The 22,914-nt window shown below is 29.5% G+C and overlaps 2 protein-coding genes across 5 annotated transcripts; one reads left to right on the plus strand and one right to left on the minus strand.

Annotated features, from left to right (window-relative positions):
• Positions 1-330: 330 nt before the first annotated feature.
• On the minus strand, positions 331-12,861 carry LOC130900345 (mitochondrial uncoupling protein 4). Of its 4 annotated transcripts, none has more exons than XM_057810890.1 (7): positions 12,745-12,861; positions 8,067-8,183; positions 6,143-6,219; positions 5,837-6,041; positions 4,285-4,461; positions 4,014-4,236; positions 331-2,511 (listed from the first exon to the last, which is right to left on the minus strand). In XM_057810890.1, exons 2-7 carry the CDS (start codon positions 8,167-8,169, stop codon positions 2,337-2,339), a joined length of 960 nt encoding a protein of 319 aa, XP_057666873.1. In that variant the 5' UTR covers positions 8,170-8,183; positions 12,745-12,861; the 3' UTR covers positions 331-2,336. The 4 variants fall into 4 exon arrangements, with proteins under 4 accessions (XP_057666873.1, XP_057666872.1, XP_057666870.1 ...); XM_057810889.1 differs by lacking the exon at positions 12,745-12,861 and adding an exon at positions 11,807-11,956; XM_057810887.1 differs by lacking the exon at positions 12,745-12,861 and adding an exon at positions 8,844-9,371.
• A 477-nt stretch (positions 12,862-13,338) lies between these two features.
• Positions 13,339-22,110, plus strand: LOC130899959 (growth factor receptor-bound protein 2). The gene is made up of 5 exons (XM_057810179.1): positions 13,339-13,921; positions 15,469-15,566; positions 15,629-15,748; positions 15,805-15,970; positions 16,859-22,110. The coding sequence occupies exons 1-5, from the start codon at positions 13,844-13,846 to the stop codon at positions 17,030-17,032; spliced, it is 636 nt and encodes a 211-aa protein (XP_057666162.1). The 5' UTR covers positions 13,339-13,843; the 3' UTR covers positions 17,033-22,110.
• The last annotated feature ends 804 nt before the right edge of the window (positions 22,111-22,914 follow it).

Raw genomic sequence — 22,914 nt, forward strand, 5'->3', positions numbered from 1 at the left:
CTGCAGTAGGGAAGCATTTTTATCAAAATTAAAAAGTAGTAGAATTTGGCATGGCACCACTTCATTTAGTAGCTAATCTTCTTGATCTAGTAACACAACTCTGATGGAGGTGTGTAACGTTCGAATCGATGATCATAACTGGGTGAATAGGCAAAAGACTAATGGAACCATCTAGTAGTTGTATCCCTACTTAGTTTCCCTCTGGATCGAAGCATCTGAGTTTTGTAAAGCGAATTATTAAAGGCATTGTAGTTGAAATTACTTCAACCTATTTCTAAATAGGTGAGAATTCTGGATTGCTTGAAATTATGATGGAAATAAAACACTAGGATTTTTTCAATTTTTATTCTAACATGATATACAACAAAAAAATATAAATAAAACTAAACAATAAAAATCTAATTGAAGACTACAATGTTCTTGGTAAACGGTATATATTCTAAAAATTCTATTTATATATACAGGGTATTTCCAATAATTAAAACAAAATAAAATATAGATAATGTGGGTAAGCAACAGTAATAATACAAAAAATCATCTTATAGGGTTTGATCTATATACAAATATAGTTGCAAAAATATAACTCTCTGTATAAATTGTGGCACTATCAACATCAATTCTAATTAAGATCAGTGCGGGATACCTAAATATACATGAACATTGATTTTAAAATAACTTTGGTTCAATTGTGATTGAATTTTGTAATATTAAAAAGAAAATGATAATAATCAAAGAAAACTGAAATTTTGTTAAATAAACGAAATTAAAATATGATTCGAACATGCAAAAGTGAATTAAATTGTTAAAAATGACTTTCCAAAAATATACACATGTATTTTTAAATGTTTTTACCACCTACTATAGCAGTTGATTATTTACAAATTATTCTTAAAAATAGGGTAGAAGCTGTTTCTAAAATCCAAACCGAATTAAATTTTTTTAGCATTTCTGGTACACTCAGTATTAGTTACGGAAGCTAAACTAACTAAAATAAGTCAGTATAAAGCATCGGTCTAAGAATTGTGGTTTTAAATTAATAAATAACCTACGAATAATAAATTGAAGTAAAAAGATACAAATTCATAAAAAAAATAGTCAGCAATTTACAAAATGGAGACAAGAATTGATGTTACAACACTGTTAATTTTATAATAATATAAAACTACCACTGGATACTTAAAAATCTGTTTTATCTACACAATTAATGAAACATGGTGGTAAATGTGGTTAATTAAAGTAAACTAGTCAGTTGGGGTATTTTAGAAGCTTCTATAATAGATGTGGTTTGTAAAAATGACACAAAAATTCCAATATTGTCAGCCAAAAAAAATTGGAAGATGACAATAACTAAACCACTTTGGAAACTTTGATAAAACATAATATACACAATCATAATTTAAAACATGAAGTTGATATGTGAATTGAATTGACTATGAATTCATCTCCTATATCATTGAATCAAATCTGATAAACAAGAATAGAGTTCTGAGAAAGAATAGTCCAGGATCTTGATCCTTATTGACCCTAGAGCCTTTCTGTGATGTAGAAAAATGCTTTCGGAAGAATTAGGACCCTAAAAGGGAGGCAATGTAGTGGTGGAACAATAAAAGGGCAGAAAAAAAAGTCGAAACGAACCTGTAAAGGAATTACAGAAATGTGACTCGTAAGCAAAAAATTATTGATACATTTACTGATTTTCAGCTAGGTGGAAATTTATGAAACTTCTAAATTGGTAGAAATTACTCCTTAAGTGACCATTATTGGATAAAAAAACATTTTCAGATAAAAGTTTTGGGCATTAATGGGTTAAGTAAACCTAAAGGGCTAATTATAGTGAATAGATTTATTGGTGAAGGTGTATGGTACTCCAAATAAAAAAAAAGAAATAATCCCTGTTAAAAAATCGTTTAAAAACAGTTGTTAACATATATAACTGCCTTCCATTGGGTATACTGCAATCAACTCTTGTAATAATTATATTTTACTGTCAATAAAGTTAAAAATACCTACAAGAAACTTTTGAGCCTCTAATTGGTATATTTGTTAGGAGAAAACAGCGCAAAGTAAAAAGCTAACGGGTAAAATTATCTACAGGCGAAATATCAAAATAATTCAGTCGATTTTTATTAAAATTTGAATACTAGATTCAATTGATACGCGGCACACCAACCAAGAAAATTTTGTAAAACAATTAGTTCAAAAATGGGAGATTCTACAAGGATTCTCTATATCGATAACATTTTCCGGATCATTTCGAAATATAATCTAAAAAAGTTGTTGGTATACCTCTCGAAACCTGCAATTCAACTCAGACTTTTTGATAGTTCCATCATGTTTCACCAACTTTTTGCTCCCATTAGTTTGACTGCTTCTTCGTATGTTAACCAAAAAGTTAAGGACCACGGTGCCATTCGCATCCAAATGGGAATGAAACCTTTGTACAACGCACCCATCCCTTCTTGTTTTACCGTTTTCGTTAAACAATCTATCGAGGAAGTATACAAAACACCTCTGAAAATTAAAACATTATTTGTTTGTAACAAATATAACCTACAATTTACTTAATATATCAATTTATTGAGATTTAAGTTCAGTATATAATAAATAATCGTAGTGAAATAGAAAGTAATCGAGGAATTTAAATAAATTAGTTAAGTGATAGTGATCAGTGAATTATCTCAAGTTAGTGTAGTGTATAGTGTTTAAGTGGAACATGATTTCTTGTATCTCCTGGTTAAGGAACATCCGGGAATGGACAGGCATATATAGCATTGTTACCAAAGTAAAGGGGACTAGACAGGGCACGATAAGAAGAAGGATTTTTAATTTTAAAATGGTTATTTGGGTTTCTACTTTTTATTCTGACATTTCTGTTCATAAAATCCCATCAGATTGATTTTTTTTTTACTTCAAGATTGTGATTATTTCATATTATACACAGGAAATAACAAAACATCTAAAAGGACTAACATTTTGCAGGGCTAAGCTCGATTCTATATTCTTTTGGTTGTTTTTGTGAACTCCGAAAGAATCTAACAGCATTTCCAAATGTTTTCATGTTTCGGAAAGGGTTTTAGGTACTTCTACAAGAATAAAAAACAATTTAAATTGCTTCAGAGGAATCAGAAATGATATATTCCACACAATAATCATAAATTAGGATAGAAATGCATGGATTAGAATCAATTTTCGAATTGAGGAACATCCAGGAATGGATAGGCATACGAAGCATCGAACAATTGTTTCGTTAGCTCCCCATTGTTATTACCAAAGTCAGGGGGACCTGAAAAGGCACGATAAGAAGAAGAATGCCTCGTAATCACAACTGTGAAATACCATCTTGCAGGAGTATGCTTGTTTCAATATTCCTTGGGGTATTTTTGATTATTCGAAATGAAACTAAACAGCATTTTCTAATGTTTTCACGTTTCGGAAAGGGTTTTAGATGCTTCTAGAAAAATCAAAAACAATTTCAATTGCTTCAGAAGTATCAGAAATGATTTCTATATAATAATCAGAAAGTAGGAAGTTTATTTGCTATTTTGATAATTGGAACACATGAATTTTTGAATTTTCACTGGTTCATTTAGGTCCTAATGGATGTTTTACCACATTTTATGCTGGCTAGAGCAACAATCCTAGTAATTGGAAATATATATTGTATAAAGTATACATTTTTAGTAAGAAATCTTCAATCATAACAGTTTGGCAGATATAAACCACCCCTATCTTCTTGTTATTTATTTTTTGAACGTTCTATAGGTTCTGTAATTTAATTTCTACTATTTAAAAATCAAAATAGGGTAATAAATAAAAATTATTCAATTTAAAAAGTTTCGAAGGACACTCAGGACTTTTAATAAAGTGTAATTAGAAAACGGAAAGTTAGAAAGTGTACAGGTTGCATTAAAACAACACCAAGAGGCACTATTCAGGATCTGGAAGGATGAAATTTTTATTCTATTAAGATTTTAATTTGAATGCTACAGTATGATCAAAATAAATAGCGTTACCTCCCCTTATCATCCATAGGTTGATTCATTACCCTAGTTTTAATAACATCAGCCGGAGTACCCATCGAAGCAGCTACAAATCCAGCGCAAGTACTCGACAGAATGTGCAATATGTAGTTATCAGGTAGATCGGTGTGTTTCATAATTTGTCTTTTGGCAGTATCGTAGGTAGTTAAATCACCTAAATTAACTAAAGCCGCCCTTTGTACGTTCGGAACCGACCCTACAATAACAAACATCAAGTCTATAGATATAACTTGGGGTTATTTACCTTTCCATAATCCTTTGATTCCTCCCGTCGACCATACCTTGAGGAAGGCGTCCCACATACCGTTTACTCTGGGAGGTAAACCTAAAAGTCTCCTTTTCCCTTCCATCTGAAGCTGGACTTTTAGCAGATCCGTGGGACTGGCTAGGTACTGGGCGAAAGCTCCTGCGCTCACTCCACCTTCAAAACACATCGTCGGTTTGGTGCAAAACTTTTAAAATTCTTACTATGATCAGCTATTTTGAGTTAAAACACGTTCACGCAAACAGAACGGGTCCTAAGGGCCCTTCTACACCAAACCCGATTTATTATTTGTATCGCTGCAAGACAATTTTCTCGTATTAATATCGGGACTGAATTTAAAGGAATATTATAAGAAATCTGACTGAGAAGATAGCAGAAAAGTTGAGGTTATGGTTTCTTGTGACATAAGAGGTTATATTAATAAAAACATTTAGTAGGGGGATATTTTTCATTATACACAACAAACTTGATACCCTATCTTTTAAAAATTTCTCCTAATTCGTTTATATCCAAAGATACAAGGGGCAAAAAAAAATTCAAAACATACATATCGAAACTTGAGGCTCAAAAACACATTTATGAGTCCACTTTTCGCATTCTCTTTCTATTATCGTACATTTCCTTTCAATTTTATTTATCATAAGTCTTATTTGTAGTTTTTATCTACGAGGGGTATGAGAAAATAATAACACCATCAATCAGTTTTATATTGGAAAAAAAAAACAGTTTTTCAACAGGAAAAAACAAACCAATGAGAATATATGTGTGCTAAGAAATTTAACGATGATATTCGTTGATTTGAAATCAGCTTTTGTCGAGGTCTTCACAGTTACACTGGCCACAAGAGAAATAAGATAGTTAAAGAACAAATTGCAAAGGAAACACCAAGGAAAAGGACTAATTTCAGTCCCCGATGATGTAAATTCAGCCCCAATAACACTTCTTACCCTCTGGCTCACCGATATACAGCCCCTATCCACCCCTCCGGCTGCTAACAACTCCAACAAACCTTCCTACTACAAAAATTTTCCCAACAAATCTTTCTCTGATGATGAAAACATATTATTCGAAAGTTTGGCATATATATTGAAATATTTCGGCGTTTGATTTGCCACGATCCCACAATGCGACGTTTATGATGATAACTATAACATATGTAACGGAAAATTGGATAAATAAGGAGGAAAGAGTAACAGGGAAGAGAAAGTGGGACAGAACAAAGACATTAAGGATGTAATCGAGCAAGAATCATCAATAAACAAGAAACGGCTGAATTGGTACGGATATACTGTAGGAAATAAGACAAATCAATTGAAAATTAAAATAATAAGGATGCCATAAAAGATAGTGGATACAAAAAGGGACATAACTTATTCCGATACCTGAAAAATGAAAACAAGAAGGTTGTGTATTTCCCAAATGAGTTTTCTTGTCAGTAACAACATGAATAGTTATTGAAAATATATTTTTTTAAACATTTAGAAGCAATTTTATTATTAGAATCAATGGTGATATGGCGAAATGTACTTACATAACGCTGTTTGCCATATGGGAAAAATTTTCTGATCAGGAGTTTGTCGGAAGATGTTTTCTTTCAGTTGTTTGTAAGTTATTATCCTTGTACCTGAATAAACCACGTGTCTTATACAAGCTGCGTGGACTCCTTGCCATAGTCTTGAAAGACCCTCTTCCTTACTGATACCGATTGCGGTTTTCAACATGCCTCTATAAGGTGCCTGTAAAACGTTATTATTTAAACAGAGTTACATTTAAATTTCTAATAACTGTGAATATTTTTCTATTAGAATACTTGGAAATATAATTTTGAAAAATTTACCTGACCGAGTTTCCCATTTTTGGATTGTTCCCCTTGAATCTGGAGTCTAGTCTTGATCAAATCCAACGGATAAGTAACTAGAATGAATAATTTGATAATAAAATGAAAACATTTCCATATATTGAGACCCAAGACTTATTTATATAGTATACAAGGTGTCCCAAGACGAGTTAAAACTATATATAGTAAAATACTTATAGTAACTTTGTTATTTTAAATGGAACACCCTGTATATTGACACATTTTTGAAATGTACGTAAAATTTTAGTATACTTTTGTCTGAAAACTTTTTTCGAAAAATACATAATTTTTGAGTTATTAATTTTTTTGTAAAAATTGTAGACCCTTATAAATTATTTTTTTACGTGGATACCATTAAAGATATGAAAATAATTTCTATTCGGTTGCTTTTAGCAAGGTCAGACGTATTTGAATCTATGTTGAAAAATTTTTCATTTTATACAGAGTGTGTATAAAAAGTGTCTAAAGTTTAACTTCATAAATATCAAATTTCTTCATTTTTTCAAATAGAACCACCCGGTTTTTTCTATTTTAATGCATTCAGGAGTAAAAAATAAGGTAAATTCATGTACATTTTCCTATACCTAAACCTTACCGTTATCCAGATATTAAATGGTTTCTGTAAATAAATAAAACTTAGCATGTCTAAAAATTTACAGAAAACATTCAATATCTGGATAACGGTAAGGTTTAGGTATTGGAAAATGTACATGAATTTACCTTATTTTTTACTCCTGAATGCATTAAAATAGAAAAAACCGGGTGGTTCTATTTGAAAAAATGAAGAAATTTGATATTTATCAAGTTAAACTTTGAATACTTTTTATACACACCCTGTATAAAAAGAAAAAGTTTTCAACATAGATTCAAATACGTCCGACTTTGCTTAAAGCAACCGAACAGAAACTATTTTCATATCCTTAAGGGTAACTTCGTAAAAAAATATTTTATAAGGGTCTGCAATGGTCAAATTTTTTACAAAAAAATTAATAACTCAAAAAGTATGCATTTTTCGAAAAAAGTTTTTAGACAAAAGTATACTAAAATTTTACGTAGATTTCAAAAATGTATTAATATACAGGGTGTTCTATATAAAATAGCAAAGCTACAGTAGACTTCCGGTAGAACCGAATATTTTACTTAATAAGATCGTATCCAAAACCTAAACGTGGAAATTTTCATGATTTTACTATAAGTAATTTGCCATATACAGAAAGTTTTGCATTAAAATAGAAAAAACCGGGTGGTTCTATTTAAAAAAATGAAGAAATTTGATATTTATGAAGTTAAACTTTGAATACTTTTTATACACACCCTGTATAAAATCAAAAATTTTTCAACATAGATTCAAATACGTCTAACCTTGTTAAAAGCAACCGAATTGAAATTATTTTCATATCTTTAAGGGTAACTTCGTAAAAAAATAATTTATAAGGGTCTGCTATTTTTACAAAAAAATTAATAACTCAAAAATTATGTATTTTTCGAAAAAAGTTTTTAGACAAAAGTATACTAAAATTTTACGTAGATTTCAAAAATGTGTCAATATACAGGGTGTTCCATTTAAAATAACAAAGATACTATAAGTATTTTTCCATATACAGATAGTTTTAACTCGTCGTGGGACACCCTGTATAGTACAGGTGGATTCACCAGCAGGCAAATTTTTTATTTTATTGTTGACACGAAGAAAAAGTTTTGAAATTTTTACAGAAATAAAAAGAATTTAATAAAAAAGCCCTAAGATGACCTTCAGAATAAAAATAATTCCTTCGAGGAGTATGATTTGCAGATGGCACTAAAACTACGTAACCTAACCTCAAAAAATTACATACAAATACAAATTATGAAAGGATTTTCAATTTTATTGAGAATAGTTAAGAATGCAATGAAAAAAAATTACCAAATTCTGCGTTGAAGGCTGCAAGAACCGAAACAACGTAGACACACCATAAAGAATCGACAAATTTAGGGAAGTCGACCTTTTGAGGCGGCACAGGAGGCATTTTCACTGAATCTCCTAAAAAGAAATATATAAATTGAAATATCATAATATTAACAGTAATACATCTATTAAAATAATAAAAAATATTATAACTTGATTACTAGATACATAAACAATATTATTGAAAATAAATTACGAGTGGCGTTCGTTATAAAAAAAATTCTACATTGAAACTTGTACTGTTTAAATTTCCAAATATTATAACCAAAAAACCATCGTTATATTTCAATTTACAAACAAATTACATTCTTTGAGACAATCTGTATTATTTAAAATGTGGTAATTATATAAATAGTACACAAAAATTGTTGGCTTCGTACCCATTGTTTCGATCACCACTGTCGTACCTACATTAGCAATTACACAACTGAACTAAAATAAAAACAATGAGTACTTGAAGTGCATTATTTTTTATTGTACTAATTATATTTTTTACAACAATTTCCTGCTGTATCTTAAATTAGATATTATTAGATATTTGACGGTTTGAATTTTCATTTAAAAAGTTCACTCTGTTTATCCTCTAGCGGCCATATTGAATTTAATCAGCTGTTTTCGTTCAGCGATATTAAGACAGACGTTCTCCCTTCTCCCCAGGTACATTTAAATAAACACAAAAAATAATGAAATTACTGTAAATAAAAATATTGAATTTTGGTTCTATTTACTACTTACGGGAAAAAATCATTTTCTTGAATGAATTCGACAAAAAATAAAATAATCCCAAATTTGTATAATTAACGAGCGAAATTATCTTCTTTTACATAAGACACAACTAAATAAAGGTAATTTATTATCAATTACAAAAAGTATATACACTCAATATTATCCATATCAGTAAGTACTCAAGTAAACAATGAATATTACTTTAATATAAATAACATTTTAATGCCTTAACTAAGAACATCGTCGATAAATTATCATAGAAAATATCAACAGTGTAGGATTGCAAAATCTCTTTTAATATCTTGTTGAACTCTAATATGCCAAAAAGTAAACATCGAAATTTTATAATTAAGATTATATCGACAACTAGAACACGTGTCCTTAAAAAAATTTCCAACCACATTATGTACTAATTTTACATAATTGATGATAAATAACTAGATTAAAATAACCTTCTTCGTTATAATAATGTGAAATAGTACAATTTTTATAGAGAATTAGACATGTTGCAGCTGATACAATATAAAAAAAACAAGTAGAATATTCGTTTTGAAACCTTGGTACCAACGGTGGATATTCATATTATGATAAAATCACCTGTTCGATTTGTATCATCTAGAACGGTTCTGTTAGTTCTTTGAAATATCTCAGTGCATTATAGATCGCTTCTTCCGATTGAAGATCTATGAGTGACAGCAGTTGACAGTTTTATACGAGTTTAAAAACGTAACTAATATGGCGTTGTTTACAATTTCTGATCAATTGTCTTTAAATTATTGTCAAAAAACTATTCTTTCAAGAATATCATAGCCAATAAGATGTTAAAACAACTAAATAGTTCAAGTAAAAAGCTCATTAATACACTATTTTATATTGGAACGAAATAATTATAACCCTAGAAGAAAATATTAAAGGTAAGTTCAAATACGAAGTATATCCTGTTCAGTATTTCTTTTCGGAGTTTCTCATTTGAGTGTAACGACTGTAAGTAGCATTAACAATAATGAAAGTTGAATTCAGATCAAAATAAGTGTTACAAATACCACATTATATATAAAGTGCTTTTGGAAATACGATTTATTACGCGTATAAAATAACTAGACATTAATATAGTCAAAGGATTTCTTGTTGCATAAATGTAAGTATATGTTTTATATAACTTTGGATACGTTATTGGATTTGAAATTCATTTATTTATCATTTAAAGGTGTTTAAAATGGGAAAAACATGATCCAATGTCTTAAAATTTTATAAAAAAAAGAGTCTCTGTTAGTTTTTTTCTTGATGAGATGTAATTTTTCAGAACGTTACTATAAATGAAGCATAACCACCACACAAGTTAATGGTAAAGGGCAATATATAAAAGAAATAAAACATGTAGTTATATTTATTTTAATTTTTTTTAAAACAAACTTTAGAAAAGATATTTACCTACCAGCTGAACATGGACATAAAGTATTATGTCTCCCACTATGTCTTCGATATAATTTTATTATTTCGAAGCATTATAAACAAATTTGAATGAAAATGCAAAAAATAAATTGTTTGAATATGTAATTTTAAGCACTTCAAACAGTTAACAAACTGAAAAACTATCAATTTTGCAAAGAAAGAGTTAACAAATGGTATAAATGAGAACAAATAATAGAAATACAAGAAGTTACTTCAATTGTTAATAACTACAGTGATTTCCGTGACTTCTTGTCACAATCTGAAGAAAAACTTATTCTAATATAAAAATAATGTACTGTTAACCTCTGTATACCTTGCAAAGCATTTTAACTTGTATTTTTATTAATAAAATTATGACCATTACTATTTTTATTCTTATTTAATGCCTCTAATTAACTCTAATGAATTATCGTTTTTTGCCATATTCCACGTTTTTTGGAGGTTATTTGTGTAACATATAAAAATCCATTTAAAAGCTTTATGTCAAACTTAAATCATACAAAATGTATTTATAAAATAAATAATTCAAAATTAAATGTGAAAATATTTGAAATTAATAATCAACGTAACCTCATTATTCTATATTTCCTTGAATCTTCATATTAGTTTCAAAATCTGGCAACATTGTTTGAATTAAACTATGAGGTGCCCTATTTATAACGAAAAATCTATGAGAGTTTAAGGAGGCTAAACCAACGGTACCTTCTTCAAATATGTTATCGATAAAAATCTAAAAAAACTTGATTCCAAATTTCGCTTCTTTAACATGAGCTGTGGGAGCCATAGTTAAATTCTTTGATTACAAATTAAATCAGAATTGCTGCGATATATGAGTAAATAGATTTGATTGGTAAGAAATTAATCTTTCTAAGGGTGTCAGTCGTTATAGCGGTTATCGAACAAAAATAAAAGTTATTAGTAACAATTGTTATAATTCAATGCATATCAAGTAACTGAGCGGAAATTAAGAAAACGGCCATATTGTTTCTGTCACTCAATGGAAGCGCGCGAAATTTAACCAAGTGTACGTGTAGTAATAATCGACGCCTATTGGCTGTTTTGAAAAATCAAATGAGCGACTTTTTATCTTTAATAAAATGTTAACTTTTAACTCAGCAACTTTTATGCCTTATTTCAGTTCATAATTAATTAACTGAGAATATTTAGGCAGAAATACATGTAAAATAAATATCAATAATTTTCAATTTCAATATGACTAGTTTGGTACACACCTTAACGCCATCTATAATTGAAAAAGTGTACAAGAGAAATAATACAGTTTAACCCAACTATAAATTAAAATAAAAACAAAAATTAGTCATTAAATTATTGGTTACAACTTCAAAAATTTCTCGTTTGTTGATACGTGGACTTAAAAATACAGGGTGTTACATTTAAAAAACTGGAAAACCCTGTATAATTGTACTTTCAAAATCTCACTTTTAACGACTCTATTATATTTTGTTGGTATCAAATTTTGACGATCCTGTATATTTGTAAGAATATTCAGTATACTTTACCTATTTCTAGTAATTCATCTCATATATTTTCATCAATCCCGTAATTTTCCTCAGTCAGAATCAAAGTAAAACGAACCCTATCATGCGAATGTTTATCTAACTGTAGACTATTTTTAACAATCTAATTCAATTGATATCGAATACTAAACGAAAATCAAATGTTTGTTTAATAGTTTGCGCAAAGCGTGGCCATGACCAGTATAATCATTGCAACGTTGTTGTTTTTTTTTTAATAGAAATTAGAATTTTTAGTTGTGAACTTACGGTATATCATTAGGCGCGGAAGATAAATTGTTTCATAATATATTTAAATAGATCGTTATAAAATATTAAGTAATTTTCACCTAATCATAAACAGCTTTTTAAATAAAAAATATTAACCAAAACAATCAATATTTCGGTAATTTTACTCAATTATCTCCTGAAGAAATTACGATAGTAGACGAAACGTCGTTAATTGATTTATATTATGCCGTGGAAAAGTAAATGGTGAATTTTTTTGTGTTGTATGTATAAAAAATAACACCTAAATTTTAAATAATTGAAATTATCTACGTTTATTATAAAAAGTATTATCGGTTATACTATTTAAATACTTATCATGCAGCAGCATAGTTGTTTTGTTTACACTTGGCAATGTGCTAATTACATGAGAAATTAGAAACTTACTTTTACTTTATTATAAAAAGTAAAATTGAAGTTACGTAATAGGAGTTGAATGAAAAACAAACTGTTAAATCATAGTTTGTTTTAAAATTTCTGTTATTTTCATTTTTAATAAAACATAAATTCATAATAAAAAGTAAAATATGCATTGACAACATTGCCATCTTTTTAGATAGACATAACCTGAAAAAATGTAATGTGAACAGGTATTTGCCCAAATTCCACTATAATGAATCAATTCAAAATCGCTATTAATAAAATAAATCACTCACCATTTACTCTAGATGTAAAACGTGGTAGATAAAATATCTTGCACCACTTATCATATCAAAGTGGACTTTGACCATTTAAGGCATTTACGATTTTCTCCTTGGTTATGTCCATAGAATAAATAGATAGGCAATGTGTCAAAGTAATCAGCTTTTATCGTTCGAATACTTTCGGAACAACACTCTAACGCACTTCTTATCACTGATCGAACTTTCTGCTATGTAGAATATTAATATCCTTCAAAATAATTAATAAATTACTGGTATAATTAGAAATGAGGATTGCTAATGCATCAACTTAAACGTAAAGAAAATTAGTAATAATTGAAAAGTAATTTAATTGATTTCAAGTAAAGGCCAAGCAGACCGAGACGTATCGGTGGATATTAAGGAAAGCTCTCTATATTGAGTGTTCAAAAAATTAAAACTTTGTTTTCTTCTATATAATACAATTAAAATATAAAAACAAATGGGATATGTGATGAAACCACAGAGTTCAATAGACTACACTCTGTCAACCAAGTTTTAATTTTAATATTTAAAAGAAGATAAATAGCAACTTTGTGCGATAAAAAGAGAAAGCCAATAAAACACATTAAACTTAAAAGTGCTTGCTCTGAATATTTAGTCTGTGTAATTTACCATTACCAATAAAAAAATATTTTGATATTTGATAAATAATAAGGGATTACGTTATAACAATATACATATTTTTATTAGTGATAAATCCTTAATACTGTAATCAAGCATGTCGTTGGTCGGGAAATAGAAAACCGATAAACCACGAAAGACGTGATAAGAACTGGGAAAAAATCATTTTGGACGTGACAGCTAGTCCGCCATTGCTTCTTCTTCAATCGCAAAGTGGAGTGTAGAATTTCGTAGAAGGGGAGTGAGTAATAATCTAGTTTTCAGAAAATACCATAAACAGACAGTCTAAAAAATATTTTTCGGATAATATGAAGTGTGTGTATTTTAGGGTACAAAGCAATAAAATAAGTGAACTTATTAATCTCTTGTGTTGACTTTTTTTTGTAATTTGTGTCTCCTTTGTTGTGATAATAATTGCGATAAGACTGAAATTTTCAAATAATCTTATACCATGGAGGCGATAGCTAAACACGAATTCAACGCTACAGCTGATGATGAGCTTAGCTTTAGAAAAGCTCAAGTGTTAAAAGTAAGTTACACAGTTTGAGCTTATCATCGAATTTATATACATTTTAAGTTTTACATCCACTTGATATCTTTTTTACATGTATACATTATTCATTTTTATTATTGGGATAATCTGTTATCTCGGTAATTTTATCAACATAAGTAACTTCTCAATTATTTATAATCATTCAAACGAGATTTGAATACTAATTATGTTGTTTCCTAATGTGAGAGTAATAAATAAATATTAAATTATAAAATCCAATGGTGTTTACTGTTGAACACATTAAATAACATATTATATATAAAAAATTTAGATGAGAATACAGGGTAAAGTCCACATTAAATCAATATAATTCTTATAAATTGAAATCCCTACGAAATTTATACTTGTTATTGAATGTGTTGACGATGCATCCAAAATATGAAGAGATCACAACACAGTATGTATATCTTAAGACATACATATACAAGGTCAGTTAAAACTAATTTCATAATGGATACAATCAGTATATCGAATGTATAAAAAGAAAAAAGACGAATAAATTGAGAAACAATTAGGTTAAAAAGGGCAAGTTTGCTATTTTAAACAAATATCCAATGATTCAAACTTTATTTATTTCTCAATATCAATTGTTATTTTCCACTGAAATTATGTAAATCTTATACAAAAGTATTAAAAACTGCATAGAAGAATTTGGAACTTGAAATAGCTTGTAAAAAATATAAACAAACAACAGAGAAGTTGTATTGATTATGGCTAAAAATTTTAAAAAATATCCATTCATCTTTTTTTGATTGTTAAAATGATCTTTTGTCAGATATTTAAGGTAAGCTGTCTTGTGTTTTTCAACACATTACTATCAAACTGCTTCATAGAATATTACAATTTATGTCATTTTTATTTTCATTCTTAATTAATATCTCTGTATGACTGAATGGAGTATCAGAACAAATTCATGGGAAGTATCTGGAGAAGTACTCATTTGTTTTGTTTTTAAAGAATTTCCATTTTTTTTCAAAATTGGGCTTTTATTTTCATTTTGAAGAATAATTCTAAAATTAACAGCCTATTCTAATTTATTTTAATGCAATAATGCATTCTTTAAATTTTCTTCTTAACAATTTGACATTAGAATTCAATTTCCAAACAAACTTTGAATTGAAGACAGTGAATGATTATTTCTCTCTTAACTATAAATCTCAGCAAACCACGTAGCTTTACTAAAAGATATTGTAATCAAATTTACTAAAGTTTGAAGGCACCAAAAAAGCACTACAATCAGAAAAGCTAACTAAGGTTTGAAAACAAAAATTTTCATTTCTAGAAACAGTGCAAAAGCTTGAAAGTGAACTAAATATTAGAAAATTTGCTCAGTTTTCGATATTTATAAATAAAAATGTTTCGTTTGGTACAGATTTCTAGTACTCGTAAAAAATGAAAATTATATTAAGATCACATCATACTTAACTACAGAGGACTCAACTTAAGTTATATAAACGTATCAGAAATGACTTGGAATTTGGAAATATGTCAATATTACTTCCATCTTCATTTTCCAATTTCAGATTTTAAATATGGAGGATGACATGAACTGGTATAGGGCTGAATTAGATGGTAGAGAAGGTTTAATTCCTAGTAATTATATTGAAATGAAACCCCATCAGTGAGTTAAATTAAATATATTTCCAATCATATTCATTTTGCAAATATTATATATGATTTCAGGTGGTATTATGGGAGAATCACAAGAGCGGATGCTGAAAAATTATTATTAAATAAACACGAAGGGGCTTTTCTAATAAGAATTAGTGAATCAAGTCCGGGGGATTTCTCATTATCTGTGAAGTAAGTTTAATCACTCAACTGATTGAGTCAGTATGTTGTGTAAATATCTTTTATAGATGTTCAGATGGTGTGCAACATTTCAAGGTTCTGCGTGATGCTACCGGAAAATTTTTCTTATGGGTGGTAAAGTTCAATTCACTGAATGAATTAGTTGAATACCACCGAACGTCTTCAGTATCCCGTTCACAAGATGTTAAATTACGTGATATGGTAGCTGAGGAGGTAAGTCAATAAATTCGTCTTTCTCAAAAGTTTTTTTTTCTCATTTCTCATATTCAACTCAAAAATTGTCAACTATCAGGGATATCGAAACTTTCTGTATAAAAAATTATTTAATTAAAAGCGAAAGTAAAATGTTGCCAAATGCCCCATTGTTGGTGAACACAGTATACTTTTTTTTTTTCAATAAATATTTCAGTTTAAATCGATTATTTCAGCCTTCATGAAAAATTGATTACTTAGAATTGTTCCAGAAAACAAAACAAACATTTTATGAGTCATAACCTTGAAGCAGACTATGAAAAATCTGTAAATAAAAAAAAAACTAATTATAGCAATTAATTATTCGCTACATCAACTTCTTACAGTCAAGTTTATTGTCGAGAGCACATTTATATAACAATAAATACAAGTATCATTGAAATGTAATCTGACATTTTTCTAGAGAAAAATTTTAATTTTTAATGATTAAATGGATCATTTATATATTTATATATCTCTGGACCGATTTGGTTTTTTGGATTTGGATTTAGGTCTTGAATTATTTGTTGAGTCCAGAAGGTTTAAAAGGTTATAAATATGAAAATGCTCGGAATTCAATAAAAACAATTTGACAACCAACTATATGTAAATTGAATTTTTGAACGCAACCTTATATTTGACATTTGATAACCAACGTTTAGATTAATAAATTTTAAGTTTTGTCATAAAATACATTTCAAACGAGCCTGGCTGTGAAAAAGGTGATGAATATCGCCATTGAGGCAACAATCATAAACCGAAAATACAAAGGAAAGGGGGTGTCTTGTTATTGAGTATTTGAGTTGCAGCTCGATATGTTTTATATTTTTTTTACTTCTGTATTAATTTGTGTCAATTTTTATTTCCCAGTATTTGGTTCAAGCCCTTTACGATTTTACGCCTCAAGAAGTAGGAGAACTAGAATTCAAACGAGGAGATGTGATCACCGTAACCGATCGTACCGACCAACATTGGTGGCATGGAGAAATTGGACACCGCAAGGGACTCTTCCCGGCAACTTATGTAACGCCTTATCATTCTTAAATCAATGTCAAAATCGAAAACAAGCTTATATTTTATACATTTTCAAAAGGGATAACGTAAACTTGTATAATGACAGTTGGTTAAAACTACTGTTGCCCCTCAGAAGAAAAAAAAATATTGAAGTAGCAATTTGATTCTTTTGGTTTGTCTCCAATCTTGTATACCACAATCTATAAGTGAACTAATGAGGTACCAAATGGTTTTACGGGTGATAATTTCGCACCCCAACAACCAGCCATGCTACATTCCAGGTCACTGCCGAATAATCTGTATTTCCTTATACCGTTACTACAAAGTATGTAAACTTTCCGGATCTGAGACTTTCTAGTAGATTGTGGTGTCCGGTTTGGTGGATGCATAACTTGGATCGATTTCTTTCGTGTGTTTTGAATTTACCTTAACCCCAATCGGTGCATTAAAGATAATTCCACTTCCCTAAACCAAAAAATAAAAATTTTATTATGATAAGAAAGCTTTAATTTCCTAAAGGATTTGGATCTTATATTAATTATTCGATAAGGGAATTGTATCAATTTCTATTTACATTTGGAAATTATAATTAAATAAACGTTGCTTGCTTCACATAAATTTCAATTGCGTGCCATGTTCATTCGAATTATTGCTAAGATTGAGTTTTAACCGATTGTCATATCTGTAATATTAAATAGCTTGGCGAATTACCCACTGTCAAATTGGCATTATTTTTTAAACTGAAAAAGTTACCTAAAATTTTGAAAAAAAAAACTATTTTATTATTTTTTTTATTAGAAACTGATTTTCTGGTGCGAGATATTAGGAAATGATTATTTTTACGAGACGTGTTTTTAAAATTGAGATTCTTCCAAACAAATCTCGATGTTTCAAGCACTAATTGTAACAAAAAAATTTTCTTAGTGTGAGATTAAACGTTGGCAATTTGTTTGCCGAACGTTTTGATTTTGATATATTTATTGAAGAGCTTATTTTTAGAATATATATACATTTATGCTATCACAATGGTAAGAACATTTTTATGTGTACATCCTAATTGCTTTGAAGCAAGTATTATATAGGGCGTTTCCGAATTTCACCTCATATATCAATAAATATGTTCTTGTATAACAAATCTACATTAATTCGTCAACCGTACTTTGAAAAAACAGGTTCGAACAGCTGTGATGTCTTGTCTTCACATATCTGCTCTAGCTCTAATTCTATTAGTCTATTAGTAACACATAGATCAAAAATTCCTGGTCAAAATAAGCTTCTGTTTCAGTACTTGTTGAATATAGTGGGTGAAGAACCGGTTCATCGAATTAAACCATCAACTTTCGATACAAAATGAGCTGTTTGGTGAAAGGAATTTTTTTCTAATTGCCACCATTAATTGTTTTGTCTTTTTCATACTCACTTTCCATACAGGTACGGTTTTAAGTTATTTGAACTACCTATAACTACGAAAACTCATCTAAAATATTGTAAACACGTTTTAACTCCACATACCAGTCAATGGTGGTTGGTTTTCCAGGAAAAGAATCATCATAACAACCTTCAATCCAACCCTTTGTATATGCCATGTTCCAATATGTTATCCATATCCCAAAATGAAGAAACTTACCAGTCCAATACGGTTTTACGTGCTTTTACTGGGTCCAGTTATGTATTAGTGAATCCAGGTTTCTTCCATAGTCACATATTGTTGCAGATAATTCTTTTCAATCAACTTAAAAAGCTCTATACGCTCTAAATGTAGAAAGACTCATCAAAAATGGAGTAAACACTTCCATATGACGTTTTGTAATGTTTAGTTTCTTTCTCAATTCCACTTTGGAGTTTTCTGGTTTGTAACGGTTTCTTTTTGCACCTCCTGATCATTGGTACTTTCGCAATCATTGTATAAGTCAACGGGGATGGATTTTCTTGGAGGAAAACCACCATAATACTCACAAAACCAATCAAAAATTTCTTTCTCTATTTAGAGTGTATAGAGATTTTTTATGTTGATTGAAAAGAATTTTCTGCATCGATAAGAAGAAACCTGGATTCACCACTACACAACTGGACCCAGTAAAAGCACTTTGAAGCCCATAAAAACGTAATCGAGTGGTAAGATTCTTTATTTTGGGATACGGATGATGTATTTGAAGTTTCGTAATGTTTACTTTCTTTCTCAATTCCTCTTTGGAGTTTTCTAGTTTGTAACGGTTTCTTTTTGCACCTCCTGATCATTGTTACTTTCGCAATCATTATATAAGTCAATGGGGGTTGATTTTCTAGGAGAAGAATCTAATACTGTTCAAGCTAAGCTTCTGTGTGTTTATTTCTGGTTTAACAACATCTTTCAATCAACACACTGGATTATTTCTATCCATTGTACAAGTCAAAATTTGACAAATGTCCATAAGGGAATTCCAAAATGTGTTTTGTGGTAACCTCTATCAGTTAGACTTGATATCGAATCAGCAAGATTGATTACTATCTAGTGTAGCTTGTATATATGATTGAGCTTGACATTCCTCTTTTTTAAACTACTTTTTCTTTTAACATTGTATGCCCTTAAGTTCCATGGTGGAAAAGAATCCATAACTTGTCATGGTAAATATAATATTGTTAGAATAAGTGGTTGAAAAGGTTTTCCGCTACTAATTAATTCTAATATTTATTTAAATAATGGTGGAAGACATATTTATCATACTTCTTTGTTTATAAATAAAAAAAATTGATAGACAGTTTGAGGTGAAGTGATTGGATTCGAAGACGTTCTATATAAAACTTTATAACTTCAAAAGCGTGACATTTTTATCTTTGGTATTGTGACATTTTTTTCTTTATTTTTTATTCTTTATATTTATCTCGATATCAAAAGTCCTCTTATTATTTATAAGGAGAGTTTCATAAAAAGTTGATTTACTAATGTTGATATGCCTAATCAATTTTCAACTTCAAAGTTTTTATAACCGATTTTTTTTGTGATATAAATTTAAAAAAATAAAAAGATTTCGTTGTAAGACTTAGAAGAGTTGTTGAAATAGATATTTTGCACCTGTTATATGATCATATATCAAAATCGTCTATTGTTAGATAGAACTTGATTAAATACCCTTCTAAGTATATAATTTTTTATTAATAATATTGTTATTCATATTATAATCAACATCAAGAAGTAAAAAAACAGGATATATATAATCAATGGCATACGAAATTTTATAAACCCCCCAAATTACAATTTCTATTCTGGTATATTTTCGAAAAGGCCTAATTAGTTTATAGGAAAACAATCCAAAATTGGAATCTATAGGTTTTCCTAATGATTCCAACAGATGTCTCTATTAGTGGTATTTCCTATATTGCATAGCCATTACCATATACCTTCTATCGATCTCCTCCTTGGTCCTTTTGGTTTCAAGCTCAAATTTTCTTTTATAATGTTATTCCTTTCCGGATGTTTCATTTCCATATTTTACTTTTCTGTTACGGTGTAAGTTCTGAACCAAATGTCAATTTATATATTTCTATTTTCTTTTTAATTTCCTTCTTTCATTATTTCAGTTCTAATTAATAAAAATTATGAAGTCTTAGAGTCATTGACAACCTATAGTAAGTTCATAAAGGCCTTTTTGCACTTTTGATGTTTGATTATACACTTTTTATCGAACAACTTTATATTGAAACTAATTACGAATCATTAGCTCACATATATTATGTAACTACTATTAGATATATATTTTTTATAACGTTAGTAGTTACATTAGTTATTTTTTTCCCTTTAATTTAATTAGATTTAGATTTATTATTATATTAATTTGTTGATGACACTATGTACTGCGGCATACAATTTTCAGCCTTCGAAAAGTCATATCATAGTCAATCGGGTGCCATTAAGTAGATGTAGCATTTTCATATTCGACACACAGATTTTTTTATTAGTATTAATCATTTAAAATGTCCATAGTCTAAAGAAAAACTTAGCAGTACATAAGATTCATTCTTGATTTTATATTTTTAAGTAAAATAGAGGATGGTTGAGTGGTCAGCTGAAGACAGCACTCTTCTTACCTTCCCTTCCCATTGGTCTTGCTACATGTACATGTACAGTCTTGATAAAATTACTTTGGCGGTTGTATAATCCCATATCCGTCCCAGAACTTTCATTTAGTACTTCCTCTTTCGATATGGAGTTGAATTGTTGTTTTAACAGCATCTATTGTTGATTTACTTTTGATAAAGCCGAGCTGTCGGTTTTATATAACCCCTTTGGTCTCCAGTTCATTTTGTAGAGGTTGTCCAATAGTTTCCAAAGGTTTACCTTTCTTCGGTGTTAGCACTAGGTGTGGATGGCTAGACTCTAGTGATACTGGGTGAACTAGTTCTGCCAGTGCAGCTGCCAAGAACAACCCTCAAGATTTCACAGTTTCCGGGAGTGGAACCTAACCTAATTTTATTTTGATGTTTATGTTATATATATACTTAGGTGTTCCAAGTCGTTTATCTAATATTTAAAGATCTAAGTTAGTCGGTTAGAGTGTACTGAGTTATTGGAAGCTATATGAAGGCTTTGGCTCTAATATGGGCATGAACGTTGTGTAATTACTGAAATTCAATACTAAACAGTTGAAATCGTCTAATTAGAGGCTGAAAACTGAATGTGTGGTATTTTGATATCCTAGGTTTCTCTTGGTTATTTCATAATAATAGTAAACACCTATTCAACGAAGAAAAAAAAATGTAGCTTTGGAGAACATAGTCCGTAAGTGAAACACCACCGTTAATAATATAGTGACAAAAATGCGACAAGCTGTGGTTCTGTTTTAAGTTTAATTTTTCTCCTTGCGTATCGATCTGTTCGTCAAGATGCCATTTATTATCTTTTATATATTATTGTAGTTTATATATTATGCATATTTTATTATCCGCATTTTTTTGTGTATATATGAATTTTAGTTTTGCCAAATTATATGCCTTCGTCATTTTGCATTTTTATTTTATTTATATAATTTGGCATTAGCTGACACTTATATGTAAATACTAACTTAGGTTCTAATTATTAAGATGTAAGTGCAACAACATATTTAGTAAAATATATGTTATATACAAAATCATTTTTTGTTTTATTTATTTCCCCCCATTTTTGATTTGACAAGAAAACAAACGAAAAATCCAAATACCTCTCCATATCCATCAATAAACTTCGACAATGTACTTAGGAACGGTTAATCTTAGATTTTAACCAAGCATTCAACACAGTTTGGCATACCAGCTACATCTTGAAGTAACAGAGTTTTCATAGAAAATTCATCGGCCTTCTGATAAGCTCGTCGTGCCCCCCTTGAAATTACCCAGGCCCAGGTCCTTTAGAAGACCGATCAAGCGCTTCTGCTTGAACCTTTTGACGAATTAATGATTCCTAACCCAACCCTAGAGTTCCGCCACTGGAGGCTGAAGCTTATGAGGGCTCCAGTCATCGTGTAAAAGAATGACAAGCGCGACTAGATTAAACATGTACAAGCGCAAGCTGCTTTGTGTTGAAACAAACAACGGCAATAAAAATAAGAGCATTACGAAATGATCCCTTAGTACAGTCCTGTAAATTTACTGTTCACTTACATGCACCGACCGTGTTCCGAGGGTTAGTTTGGACCCAGAATGGAGTTACAACTTAAAACAAATCAAGTGCTTTTAAACGATACAAAGTCATAAAATTTGTTTCAAATTTAAATTTCTTCCTCATTAGAATTTATATCACGACTTATGTTAAATTTTAAATTCTAATTTCAATAAAAAGCGATAAATATTAATAGAAAGTTGCAAAGAATTATCCTACGAAATAATGAACCCTTAATACAGTCCTGTCAATATATCAACAGAATTACTGTTTACTTGTAGTATGTGTTGACTCTGATATT

Source organism: Diorhabda carinulata, chromosome 12, assembly GCF_026250575.1.
Source record: "Diorhabda carinulata isolate Delta chromosome 12, icDioCari1.1, whole genome shotgun sequence".
Taxonomy (NCBI): domain Eukaryota; kingdom Metazoa; phylum Arthropoda; class Insecta; order Coleoptera; family Chrysomelidae; genus Diorhabda; species Diorhabda carinulata.